Below are 13,865 nucleotides of genomic sequence, written 5' to 3'. Positions count from 1 at the left end.
CAGCTTATCTGTTTTTGCAATTCACTGAAATCAATTGCTTATAATGGGTGTAAACCAGCGGAGCATTCAGCTCCCTTGCAAAGCTCAGAAACTCAGTTATGAAAATTCTGTTTACTAAGACTAAGTAGGATATTTGAACTGACAAATGGTTTATTTTTAATTTACTGTATTTTGAGAGAGACTTCCTCTTTTATGAATGCTGACAGATAACTATTTACATACACTTATATGACAGAGGCTATTCATTTATCCTGTGGACTGATACCTCATGTTTATGTTGGGAAATCATTTAACTGAAAATCAGAAAGTTGTTTTCTTTTCTATCTACCCCAGAATGAACTTTTCTAAACAATTAAGTAGGGATTTTGAGAAGTGTATCAATGTGTCCTCACCCTGATAAGATTTATAGAGGGGTAAGTTGTAGGCCACTATGTACCTTCCTGTATGTCTTACGTACTTACAGCGGTGTAGGCGTAGCATCTATACTGATCTTGTAACTTAAAGAAGTGTTAACAGCTATTGCTAGACTACAGTTCTCAAGCTACAGTCATGGGAATGGCTACTGATGGGACTAAGTTACAAATCTTTGGCCCTCAAAAACTTCGTCTGCTCTAGACTTCCTTAACGGAATTTCCTAGGATTTTTAACCCTACCAGTGTTACACAGCAACAGAAACAGGCTACCAGATACCAGGAGCCTGACTAGTAGCTCTGCAGTAAAGCTAGAGTGAAAACCAAGTCTCCACACAGGCATTCTGGCTCCTGCTGCCACCAGTGACTACACACCAGTGAAAAGGATGTTAAAAGACAGGACAAATGAGGAAAGGTCTGAATCTCAAGAGGCCTGAAGGTGAAAAAGCCAGGTGCCATGACTTGCGTCAGATGCTGCAAAGGCTTGGCCTCAGTGCATGACATCCGTGTGCCACATGTACCTAAAATGCAACAGGGTACATCAAGGAAAGAATATCAACTTTATCAGTTTATGGCCTCTGCCAGTTTGTTTTGTAGTAGTAAATGCAATTTTCTTGTCTTGTTTATTCAGATTGATCTAGATATATTTATCTCCAAAACAAATAAATAAATAGCTCTCAAAAAGCTTCTCTGCATTAGTAAGTATGGGGCGGGGGGGTGGGGGGGGGAAACAAGCCCTCACCTTCTGAATCATGAGCCAGGTCTCTGTTAATGAATTTTCTTTTCCTGACATTTGTCGGTCTCTCATTACAGTTTCTCCCACGCGGATTCTATAAACAGGAAAGATCAGTTACTTTAGAAATCTGAGGGTTTGGGTTGTGGTTTTTTTTTTTTTTCATTTAATGAAGAATATTCAAAGCCGGCATGAATTCTTTACATTTTCAAACAGGGAAATGATCGTCTTGCAGCCTCCAATTTCTAGCAAAAGCTATTGCTGAGCACCTAACATCCTCCAGAAGATTCCCGTGTCTAAAAGCAACACATATCTATTTATCTTTGTAGGCATCTATTTGTACAGATATGTATATAATGTGTTCAAGCAGCAACACAATGCCAACCGTGTATTTTTAGCATCTAAAGTACACAAACCTACACAATAGCACATAAATCCTCTCTGCATAAGCTACGCAGGAGAACCCAGATATGAGATTATAATAGACTGCTTTGTTTCCCTGTGTTACTTGTAACATTGTTTGCAAAGTTCTGAAACAAAAAAAAGAAAAAAAAAAAGAAGAGAGATGTTAACGTTTGCCTCAACTTCATTCTTCTGAGCATTGCAGGCAAACAAACGCAGCCAGAAACTTTGAATGCAGCTGTTGCTGCTCTTGCCTCTCTCATCCGCTAATCATGTGCATGATTTTTTAATCATCCCAAAACTGCCTTTAAAAGAACATGATGCTTTACTGAAATAACTAAGAAGATAGGCTCATCTTGCAGGCAAAACTCCCAGATGAAGAGTCGCCCCTACAGCGGTAACAAAGCAGATAACTCTGGCTGCAAAACTCCCCCACAGAAATAAGTCGGAGTCAAGTTTATAAACACAAACTTTGAACTGATCACTCACATTGGTGACCATGTAAGGCACTTGCTGGTCATAAAATCCATCCATTCTGCAGCTCTTCCACAAGTCTTAGCTCAGTGTTTTATTTACTGGGCATTTGATCTGGAGATTTCCTCGGGCTCTGGACTCCAGTCAGCCTAGAGGGGAATACAAGATGGCTTTTAGATTTAAAAAAAAAAAACAACCCATGAATGAACTGCTTGAATTTGCATAGCTAATTAACCTCAAAGAGTCCCATTCATAAAAACAACCCTCCCCTCTCTGCCTTCACCTGGGTTACAGGCTTCTGCCAGGAAAACACGGAGCAAAAGCACTTCGAGGCAGCAGCAAAAAGCAAGGCGAGAGGCAGGGTTTTATTTACACTCCCCGCCGTATCCCCCGGGCGATCCGCGCGAGTGGCAGCCCCGACTCTCGCAAACGTGTGCTCCAACTCGTAATGGCGAACGGCGGGGCTCGCCGCGCACCTCACGGCGGCGGCGGCGGCGGCGGCGGCAGCGCCCGCCAGCCGCGGCCACGCACACACACACGCGAGCACATCCCCCCCCCCACCGCGCGCACACACACACACACACACACACACACACACACCCCCACACACACGCACCCAGCCGCCTTCTCCCCCCGGGATCGCTTCTGCAGCCCACCGCCGCGCGATCCTGCGGGGCGGCGGACAAAGTTGCGGGGGAGGACCCACCTGAAGGCCACGCGCGGCGATCGGCTGCAAAAAATTCCCTCCAAATTTAATAAAAACATTAATTATTCCCCGGCACTTCCCCCTTGGAAGCAGCGAGCGCCACTGACAGAGCTCAATCCCGTGGTTTTTCCTCTCCTCCTCCTCCAGGGGCCCCCGAGCCGCGCCGGCGGATCCCCGCCGCCCATTGGCTCCCCGCGCCCCCCGCCGGATCGCCGCGCCGCCCGCCCCGGACCCGGCCCCGGCCCCGGCCCCGGCCCCGGCCCCGGCACCGCCGCCCCCCCCGCCCCGGCCCCGCCGCCCCCCGCCCCGCCGCGGGGGTGGGGGTGTCTCTCCGCTTCCCCCTCGGCTCCTTTGCCAGGTGGGGGGGTGGGGAAGGGGGGGTCGGGAATCGCAACTCGGATACGCGGCGGTGCCGCCACACGGATCCCGGCATCCTGCTGCGGGCGCACCGTGTCCCCCCAGTGCACACACACCCCCCAGGTGGCAGGACAAACCCTCCCCTCGCATAATTTATTTAAAAAAAAAAAAAAAAAAAGTTCCGCTCCCCTGACTCCGAAAAGCAAACGCCCCCCACGCACACGCCCCCCCACGCGCCTTTTCTGTCGGCAGAGCAGTCCCGCAAAACTTCGCGGGAGCCCGGAGGTGAGCGCGGCCAGAGGCTCACGCCACATCGGCGGAGACTTTCCGCTGCTCTGTCAGGATCTGGTGCCATCCCAGGGTGGCTGCTTTCTGCCTTTTTTTTTTTTTTCCTTTTAGCTGAATCATAGAAAGCAATTGTTATTTCTACTATGATGACATAATTTCTAGGTTTTGTGGACAGAATTTGGCAGCATCCAGGCACCGGATCTAGGGTTTTTTTTTTTTGGTCAGTGGTGCCAGGACATATCAAGCTCAGGATTTCTGAGGACTTCTCAAAGAAAGTGAGCTTTCTTTTCCCTGTATAGAGTGGCTGTTGGAGGGCTGTGTCCAAAAACTCTGCTTTTTCTAAACTGCCAAATTGCACCAAAGCAGATTGTGTGGTTTCATATAGCAGCTGTATTTGTCCTCTTTTTAAGCGCTGAATTCCAGGTATCGTGGGAATCAGGTGGTAAATTTAGTTATTCATGATGCTGTCTTGCTGCAAGATATGAAGTTTTGGATTTTATGATCTGTTGCAGTTCAGCAATTAACAGGCAGAGCCCCAAGCCAGCAAGTCCAAGTTTGCCCTCAGTCCTTTTCTGAGGCTTTTTTTTATAGCTAAGGGTGTAAAGGCAACTGAAGAAACCTGCTTTTGCATAAATTGCCTGCAGTGGTATTAATATTCAGATTACTTCTTCTGTACCACTTTGTTTTGACAATTACAGTTGTTTCCCTACACTCTGTTCTGGAGCATATTACTTTCTGCCACAACTTTTTTTTTCCCCTCCTCCTTTCTGATCTCACTGTTCATACTCACTTGCTACTTGTCCTGTCCAGCCAAGGAAGAGGGAAGCACCATGTGTCTGCCGCTTCTGTCCTTCCCATACCGCCTTGTCAGGGAAAACGTCCACCACCAGCAGATTGTTTACACACACACACCCCAGCACACCTGGAATTACAGGAAAGTAATGATATGCTAAATGTTGTATAAACCTATAATCATTTTATTGTGTTCTTGGCCAAGTCTAAGTTGCTGCTCCTGTCATCCACTTTTGTGATATAACAGGGGAATAAAACTCTACCAAATGCTCCAGGTATAAATGAAATTTCCTGCATAACGAGGCCATGATTTTCTTATTTACACCCATACCTAGAATAGAGCAGCTGCTGAGCCAGGGATGATGGCCTTGTGGGAAGGCTGCGGCTACAGATCTGTCCTTGGGGAGCACGTGGCCACTTTAACCCATGGATCAGCAGAACTGATGAAGCTACTGTCTCCCATTCTCCAACCTACCCTGCTGACCAGCCTGTCAAGCAGCTCCCAAAGCATCAGAGTTCACTGTGTACTCCTTTTAAACCAAAATCTGCGATGGATTGGCTTATCCTTAAACGGGGCTCTAAAATTTTTTGGGGTGTCAGCCAGACAAGCTAATTAATTCAGCCCCAACTGAAGTTTCCAAGGGACCTCTGACCCACCAGGTATTAGGTACCATCTGTAAAACTTGCACCGCTGGATCCCATCTTGCGCTTCCCTACACCATAGCCTGCACCTCACAGGCTGTTAAGCATAGCACCGTGGCCTCCTTCCACCCCATGGCCACAGGTTTGGCATCCCAGGTTATGGAGCCAGAGGACGTCACCACTCTGCAACAGCCAAGCTCTCCGTGCTCCCTGTTGGGCTGTAACTCCCAGGGAAGCCGTACATTAGAGGTGTCCTGGCAGGAGACACAGGGCATTGCTTGCTGTTACTCCTCACACCACCTCCCTCTTCCTTCCCTCTTCCTCTGGTCCGGCCCTTACACACATGCTGGGGAGGAAAGGAAGAGTAAAGCTATTTTGAAGCCCTCTTTATCCTCCTCTCTGTTCATCCACTGTGCTGAGTGGTACTCAGGGAAACTTCATTAACTATTAAGAGGTAGATGCTTACAGGGGAAAAAAAAGAAAAAATCCACCCACATATCTACTGGCAACCCACTCCAAGGTCTGCGCGCAGAAATGCAGTCTTGTACCGTCACTGGACATACCTGTCTTACATCTAAACTGGTGCAGCCACAGTAATTATTTTGTAATTTTGCATGTTTGTCAAAATTCTTGCAACTTTGTTTTGTTTTTCTTTAATAAATTTTTTATGTTTTAAGTACTATTTTCAGAAAGCAGTAGTCTTAAATATCCTTTTTAAATAATCCTTTTAGAAAACTAAAATATAACCTCAAAATCACTTTACTTTTTCAGTTGAAAACACTGAACAGTTTTTACCAAATTGAAAATATTTTAAGAGTGTGCCGAATTTATTTTACTGGAAAAAAATTGCTTAAAAAAAAAAATCAGCTTTTCTAATGGTACTGCTCTAGAGGCAAGATGCTTGTTTTCTTTTAGAAACAGACATGTTCAATTACACCATACAGCTTCTCTATATATTGAAAATTATATATCATTTCCATTTCATAACGGCAATATATACTTCACACACTTATCTGAAAGAGGACAATGGCATACATATTTCTTGCTTGATTTGACACACTATAGAGCAACAAATAATTACTGTAACATAAAAAATAGAAGTAAATCCAGAGAGGCAGAGCAAAGAGAAGAGTTGATAAACACTGGTTTCTCGTGGAAAATGTGAGAAGAATTTAACCACATTTTCAAATAAGGAAATAAACCATCATAATCCAGAATGATAAAATCTAAATTCAATATGACAAAAAAAAAAAACCTATGAACTGACTTGATAACAAGGCAGAAAATTACACTCAAAGATGCTTTATGCTAAAAAAAAAACCACCACCTTTTGGACACCTTCATAAAATTATGCTTACACCAAAGAAAATCCTTCAGAAAAAGGATGGTCAAAACGGAAATATAATAGGCCAGTAAATTTCAAAACATTTTTTAACATTAAGTTAAAAAAAATACCACTTGTTTTTCTGAAATTGTCTAGCCTAACCATTCCTTCCAGGCATTTCCCCAGCAAATGTGATGTACTTATGGGCCTGATATACAACAAAAGGGATGCTGTCAATCCAAACAAGTGTTGCGCAGCAACTTTTAAAACATAGTCTATAGCAGACTCAATAAAATATGAACTAAGTATGTGACTGACTACAGCAAAATCATGAAAACCTACTGAGATTTCTGTCTGGTAAATTAACCCTTGATCACATTTTAACCTCCTGATTCTGACTTTTTCAGCAGGTTAACTGTTCTTATTTTATCATGATGCTACTGGCATAGAAGAAAGTAGTAAATAATAGCAAAATTAAAAAGTAAAAAAACAGAGGAACAGCAGATGCTTGCCCAACAGCATGGCTTTTTGTAAAACCTTTGATTCAAATGCAGCATCCAGGATTGAACCTTAGATAAGGAAAAAGGAAAGTACCGGTAGGAATAAAACACACGATGATTATATCCACATGCTAAACTATCAGATGTAGAATTAAAAGTACAGGCAAACAAGGATCTTCAAAGAAAGAAGGAAAGAAAACAAAGTAATCTCAGTTTGACTGTTTTTAACATATGGATTAATAACACATTGCATACACCATTGCAATTTAGAACTAGCATTGCACAAACCTAGAGGCCTCCATAAGTAACTGCATCGAAATGTCCATTTACCTGATAATGCAACGCAAGGCAATTTTCAGTAAACATTTATGTACTAGAAAATTATGCTAGCCAGGAAAGCTAAAATTAAGATATTCCACAAATATCGCAAGAAACCAAAAGTCCAAACAAGTCTTCTATTGCAGAAAGATGAAAAGTAAAAGTAGTTTAATAGTATTTTCAGCCTTCATCATAACCAAGACTTCAAACTTGGGTTTGACTGTAAATCTTTAGAAAGGAGAAGGCTTGGCAGCGCTCTCAGAGCAATGGCCCATTTGTTGGAGCTCTGATAGTAGTCTTCTGGGTAATCCCTGCACAGGCTACCCCTGTCATCTCACTGGGGCTTTTGTACCTATAAAGTGAGACCATGGTACTTTCTTCACTTAAGAAGTTCTGCTAAAAATAATAGAAAGCCTATTGCTATTGATTGTGGAGATCCTATCTGCACCCAGCTCCTTGGATTGTCCTAATCTAGCTCCCTCTGAATCAGTGAAAGGCAAAAATTGTGCTACACATAAGCAGTAACTTCAATAAGTTGCTACCAAACAGGAGAAGGTCATCTAGACCTGTGAATTGATGCCCAGGAAACAACAGTCAGCTCTGCATACCGTTCACAACCAAAGCAGTAAGCAGTCCTCTACCACAAACTACCAGAGAACAAGTTAAATGACAGTTTGATTGACTCATATGAATTATCACTATCCCATCTCAACAATGCTCATTTCCTGACCAACTGAGCAAATAAAAATAAAATATAAAAAGACACTAGCCCAGGACCTAAGACAGCAATGTATGAGTCACTGGAGGAACAAACCAAGTAAAAACATGTAAATGTAGGTTCTTGCAGGGTCAGTGAAGTCCCCAGCTTGCTCTCCTTGCAATTACACTCACAAAATGGCCAGCCATGATTAAGTGATAATGAAGTAGCCTAGAAGTCATTTGGATATCAGGCCAGTCAAAGAATTTGTGCACAACCCCTAATCTCACAGATGGCTTTAATTTGCACGTCCTCCCTTATGAATACCAAGAGAGAATCATGCAAACACTTCAGAATCCTTCACATACTTTATGTGGGATTTCTGCCCCACTATAGTTTATAGGGGTTGTAGAAAATCTCAAATCTCCTGATACAGTTATAGTCTAAGACAAACATGAAGGAAGGAAAAGGAAGAGAGATGCTTAAATATTTTGTTTACTAAGTTTGCTGGAAAATCTGTTGTTTAGAAGTTGTTCAGTACACTTTAAATGGCTTTGGTCATGATTTAAGCTCTCCTGACAGCCTGAAATGCTGAAGACACAAAGATGATACAAAGTGCCCTTTCAGAATTACAGACTCTCACTCAAGATCACTATTAGACATGCTCAGAGCTTGAGCACAGATATTAACATAACAGCAAGAGGTCTGTAGGAAAAAGCAGTGCCATTTATTAAATGAGTGTCTATAATGACAAAAAAAACCAAACAAGCTTTTGGACCCAAAGAAGGGCCTTAAGCTTATGTACTCCTTTTTAGTAACTGCATCAACTGAGCTAATATAAATATGACCTCTCCCTACAAATGTTCATTTATGAATTTTAGCAGTTACAGCGATGATCAGAACTATTACTATTAGCAGCCAATGGCTATACTGGTACTATATCATATTATTTGCATTATCATACCCACACTATTAGTACGTTAACTACCTGTGACCCTCTCCTCTTTATAACCCAGTCTTCCCATCTGGAGCTACATACACACATGGGAAATCATAAACACCTATAACCATTAAGACCTAACGGTTTGTTTTCGCATGCCTGCCATCCTTAACCTCAGATGTCTGAATACAACATTTGAGTATTCCAAGAGAAACAATACTAGAGTCAAAGGAGGACAAAATCTAAGCCCAGCTCCAAGCACATAAAATAACAAGATACTGAAAAGCAGACATAGATTACTTATAGAAAGTAAAAAAAATTAAAAGACAGTGAATAATGTTTCTTAATGCTTTTCTAAATAGTAAAGACTCGTCTTAATAGCAGAAACAAATAATGACGACTTAGGTAAACCATGATGTTAGTTGAAAAACATATTTTCTGTAAATGCTGTTTCAAGAGACAAACCCTGCCCCGATCTCCAATTAATTAGGAAGCTGCTTTGCTGGCAAGAGGGTAAGAGGTATGTGTTACCATTTGTGTTCAGGTGAGGAATTAATTTTTGGTGTCTATTGGCAGTAGGGAGCATGTATGTGTTATGGAGAGGTTATGCAGGGGAAAAAGAATATGCTAACTTCCGTAAGGATGACCAGGTCATTTATTTTATGTTCTCAATTTTACCATATTATAATCCGTTCTGTAATTTTCAGATGCTGAGAATGCCAGCCCTGCAGCAGGGCTCTGTTGTGCCTGTGAAGGTGCTGAACAAAGATGCCAGACTCTGCCCTAGAGAGCAGAGGTGTGTGTTCATTAAACAGAAATGAAAATGTGTCCTCCCTCCTTCCCCCAAAACCACCATCCTTGAGAGGCAGAGGTAACGAATTGGCAGTAGCAAGTTATGGCACCTATCTGTGTCAGGCAGAAGCATTTTAAACCAGAGGTTTTAACGCAGCATTTGAAAGAACACAAGGTCCCTGAGCCTTCCATGGGAACTTTTCCCATACAAAGCAGAAAGTAGCAGATGTGGGGCACTGCAGGCTTTCGTTATTGCTTGTATGGCTATTACAGCTATTAGACAGCTACCTAGAGCAGGCAACATCGCAGTTAGGGTAAACTACATTGCAAAGAGCCAAAGGCACAGTGCTTCTATGAGAGTTGATTGAGGAGAGCATGGAAACCGGGGGAAGATGGCAGTACAGACAAGGAGCTAGTCCTTGGTAGCACTACATAACATGTGCAGGCAGATGTACCGAAAGAGAAAGTGAAGTTCAGAGATAAGAAAATTGCAGGTAGGCAGTGACTTGGAAAAGCTAATATTTTCTTGAAAGCGAGGTTTAGATTGAGGACTAAACAACTATTTTAGCCATGTGGTAAATTCCTCATTGGAAAGAAATTCCAGGTGGGAAGAAATCACCTAAAAATGGAACCTAAAATTATGTGTATGAAAGGAGTAGGTTGTACAGGAACGACAGGCAAGAGTCCCCCAAAATGAGTTATGCAAGCCTTCACAGAAATAATAAATGTCACAGAGGATATACCAACACAGTAACATTTGAACCCTTAGAATTATAAAACATAACAGGCACAGAGCATTTAGGAGCAGGAAGCAATCTTTTCATTCAGTGAATTTAATGTGCTTAAAAACTTTCATTTGCACCTCCCAAAATCTGTTAGCAAGATCGGAAAGCACAATTACCCCTGTTTTTCAGAAAAGGAAAATTAGGCTCTTGTGAATATACCGAGGATCAATAAGAAGGACAAATGTTGCATGCTGGGAGGATTTCAGTCATATTCAAGGACTTCATTGCTTCTGTGACCTAGCTATATTGGGTCACTAAACTCAGCTCTGAGTTTAGAGGCTTCTTCCACATAGAGTGCACAAGGTTACCATCATTCGCAACTTTGCAATTCATTAGTTTTCAGTATTTGAAAAAGAGGGGAGAAGGGAAGAACATGCAATCTTTGAATGTTAGGAATTTCATGTTTAAAGTATCATGTTTTAATAAGGCATTCTTCTCTTTAAATTACTGGTTCATATTGGATTTTATTTTGCCCTAAAGATTTTTTGTCTGTTTTGAAGACTAAATTATATTTTAAAATCTCCTGCATTCAACCAAACAAACAAAAAAATGAAACTGGAAAGCCAGAGGTGGAATTGAAGCTCCATTATATGCTACAAGGGCCAAACAGGGCAAATATTGTCTAGCCCCACCTGCTGCTGCTGCTGTTCCAGCTACAGATTCACCGTAGGAAAGTAAAAAAGATGCAATGACTGCAGCTTAAAGGAAGCTGCCCAGAAAAGGAGCATCTTGTGCTCTGAAATATCTTGCTACAGATCCACACAGTTTTTGACTTTTCAGGTCTGCACAACCATAGAAGAATTCACTCGTGACTTTCAATTATTGTATATTTTAAAAATTGATTCTATAACTAAAATAGTACCTCTTTTGAGAACTGTCTGCTGCCTTAATAAGCAAACAGCGTGTGTACTGTCCACAAAGAGCGAGAAAGATTCTTGTAGCATAGTGACATTTCATGGTGGTATGTTTCTTCCTAACATATTGCAGACTGGAGAAATTACAGTAAATGTGAAAAGCCTTTTTTACGTTAGGAATTCCTCACAAGCCATTCTGCTCCATCTATCTCCTTGTGCATATTATTCTACCTCTTCATTTTTATAATTAAAAAAAGCATAACTGAGTAGCAGAGCAGAGATTTTGAAGCCAAAGTCTGTACAATCTCCTGTTTTGTTTTAAAGGAGGAGGAGGGGGTAGAGATTTTAACAAATTTTCCACTGATCTTATTTACTCTTTACTGTAGCTTTTTATTTGGTCTCTGTATTTCTTAGGTTGGCATGGTATGAAGGTGGGTGGAACCTGCTCTACATAACGAGTTTGGAAACACCAAAGACCAAGAATTACAAGTAACCGAAGTTTTTTGTGAGGGGTTTTCAGAGCGTCTGCAGGAAAAAATGTACTATTGTGAAAAAGATCCGCAGAAGCAGCTGCTTTTAAAATGTCATGCATAGACACAGCAAGGGTTGCACAAAGTTTCCACTACTTTTGAAAAAGAGTGTTAAAATAAAATAATAATAATAATAATTTAAAAAAAAGTCGGTTCAACAAATGCCAGTCAGTCTGAATGGAAATTTTCAGTTTGGCAGAATTTCAGAAGTGGAATGGCAGAATAGAGGCAGAAGGGTTTGACATTTATTTGCTTGTGTTTCGAAATCACATCTTGGTTGAGAAAGAGGGAAGGAGAAGAAATAAACATCTCTCAGAAAAAGAGCAATATAAAAGGTACAGTTTATGTCTGATAGGACTTATATTATGTAATTACATTATGCCATTCATATCATGATCCACTTTATTTCTTAACCTAAGGTTTAAAATACAGTAATCATATTTGGCTTTTGAACATAATAGGCTTCAGTGGTATTCATTTTTTCAATTTTGGTTTGGGTTCATCTTTATATATTGTAATTTTAGTTTCAAGTGCTAAGTTTAGCTCTCTTTCAATGTTAATTGCTATGTTTATTTTTCATTTTAATTTTAGAGGCCTGCAGTACAGTTTGAACTAGAGATTAATTAAATTCCTGGTAAATCACATTCTAACAGGAAATGTTGGAATCCCATTGTGAACAGGGCCAGGCTATATTTAAGAAAAAAACAAAAACAAAACAAAAAACAAACAAACAAACAAACAAAACTTCTCATTCAGTTAGAATCCAATGCAAATAAGAACAGAAGCTCAGAATGTCATAAAGTCCTTAGATTGTAGATTCACTTCAGGAAAACCATAAGAATGTAAGACTCCTTATAGCTAAGGTTACAATCTCTGAAATCTGGTACTTTATTCAGGATGTTCCTGTTACAAATTCTGTTGACTCTTTCTATTATCATCACTATACTTTCAATGATAGCCTAAGGAAGAAAGCTGGCTTCTATTCACATCTTACAAAGGAAAGCTCAAATTTACGAAACACAGTCCCCTGAGTCATTGTGATTTTTTTTCCCCCCACACAGGGAAGATACAAGGGAAAACACACCTTAAATTATGGAACTTTCTTTCTTGCTTTCTCCTAATGTTGATTTGTTTTATCAACTCTGATTACTAAATTACATTTTGTAAATGTAATTCATGGCAAAAAACATGTAACAAGTGTTTGTGGGCTAGCACTGGACTACAAGTCAAAGAAAAACCTTCCAAGGAGGAGTTTCAATCTTCTAAGTTGGTACAATTATTTTGTTGCCTCATTCTTTACTGAATGCCACCCTTTACTGTCAAGATCTCTTCATAGGGTGTCAAAATATTAATTTCAAAAACTAAAAGATACAGGATGAAAAACTTCCTTACCTCCCAAGGAGGTTAATGTCATCATGATGAAGATGCCATCTTTTGGTACTAGTTCCTTGGATGACACAAAGGAGCAGTAATATACACAAAGTAGCACCTATACAAACAGACACACCTAAAGTTATTCAAAACCTAAGCATTCCATTAACAATTCTACCCTTAGGATAGTAAAAATTGTGTACCTGACAGATACTGGGTCTGTTTGTTAGGACATTCTTGGATAACGCTTAAAAGCTTAAGCAATGAGTAAATTGTTAGAGCCATGCATAATGCAACTCAGCTCCAAGTATTGCCAGCAAGGATGCCACAGTTATATACGTAAAGTCAAATTAGTTCAAAAAGCCATCAACAAATCGTAATGGTAACATGACAGAATATCTAAGTATTTTGGCTGAATCACACAGTAAAAATATGGGTGTCCTTAAAGAACATATCCCTATTCCAGAGTTAAATAGTGAATCCAGACCAGCAAAACCAGAGAAAAAGTAAACTAAGCCTTGAAGCTGAGAGCTTGAAAAATTAAAGAAAGCAAAAATAGAAATTATTTCTCTAAAATAGGAGGTGTCAGCTCTTAAAGACAATCAATGTCAGATAAATGATTGTCACATGATAAATGATTGTGGCAGTGGAAAATGCCCTTCTCTCTGCCCTCCCTCTCATTTGGCATCTTCCCACATTTATTCATACGGGAATGTATTAACACCTTTTTATTATTAAATGGAGCTGAAAATTTCCCATAAAGAACTAGCATAAATATATCTATAATTAAGATTTCTTGATTTGTACTCTACATCTTTATAGAATAAAAGAGGGAAAAGAAGAAAGACCAACCTTAAAAAACAGGGAAGCAAGTGTTTGGAAATTCTGAATGTTCAAAACTCATGAACAATTTAAGAGCATTTCTATTTCAAACGTACCACTGAAAATTA

General features: G+C 40.5%; 1 protein-coding gene across 2 annotated transcripts in view; it reads right to left on the bottom strand.

Annotated features, from left to right (window-relative positions):
- Positions 1-2,925, bottom strand: part of ETV1 (ETS variant transcription factor 1) — a 67,858-nt gene extending 64,933 nt beyond the window's left edge. Inside the window, exons 1-3 of one of the 2 annotated variants that reach the window (XM_064444514.1) lie at positions 2,726-2,925; positions 2,035-2,168; positions 1,153-1,240 (exon numbers count right to left, since the gene is read on the bottom strand). In XM_064444514.1, the coding sequence (XP_064300584.1) occupies positions 1,153-1,240; positions 2,035-2,079 (133 nt within the window). In that variant the 5' untranslated portion in view covers positions 2,080-2,168; positions 2,726-2,925. The remainder of the gene's footprint in view (positions 1-1,152; positions 1,241-2,034; positions 2,169-2,725) is intronic. The other variant, XM_064444513.1, reaches the window with a different exon arrangement.
- Positions 2,926-13,865: the final 10,940 nt, after the last annotated feature.

Source organism: Phalacrocorax carbo, chromosome 2 (genome assembly GCF_963921805.1).
Source record: "Phalacrocorax carbo chromosome 2, bPhaCar2.1, whole genome shotgun sequence".
Classification (NCBI taxonomy): Eukaryota; Metazoa; Chordata; class Aves; order Suliformes; family Phalacrocoracidae; genus Phalacrocorax; species Phalacrocorax carbo.
Note: the sequence above shows the minus strand (reverse complement) of the source record. Positions and strands in the feature narration are given on the sequence as shown.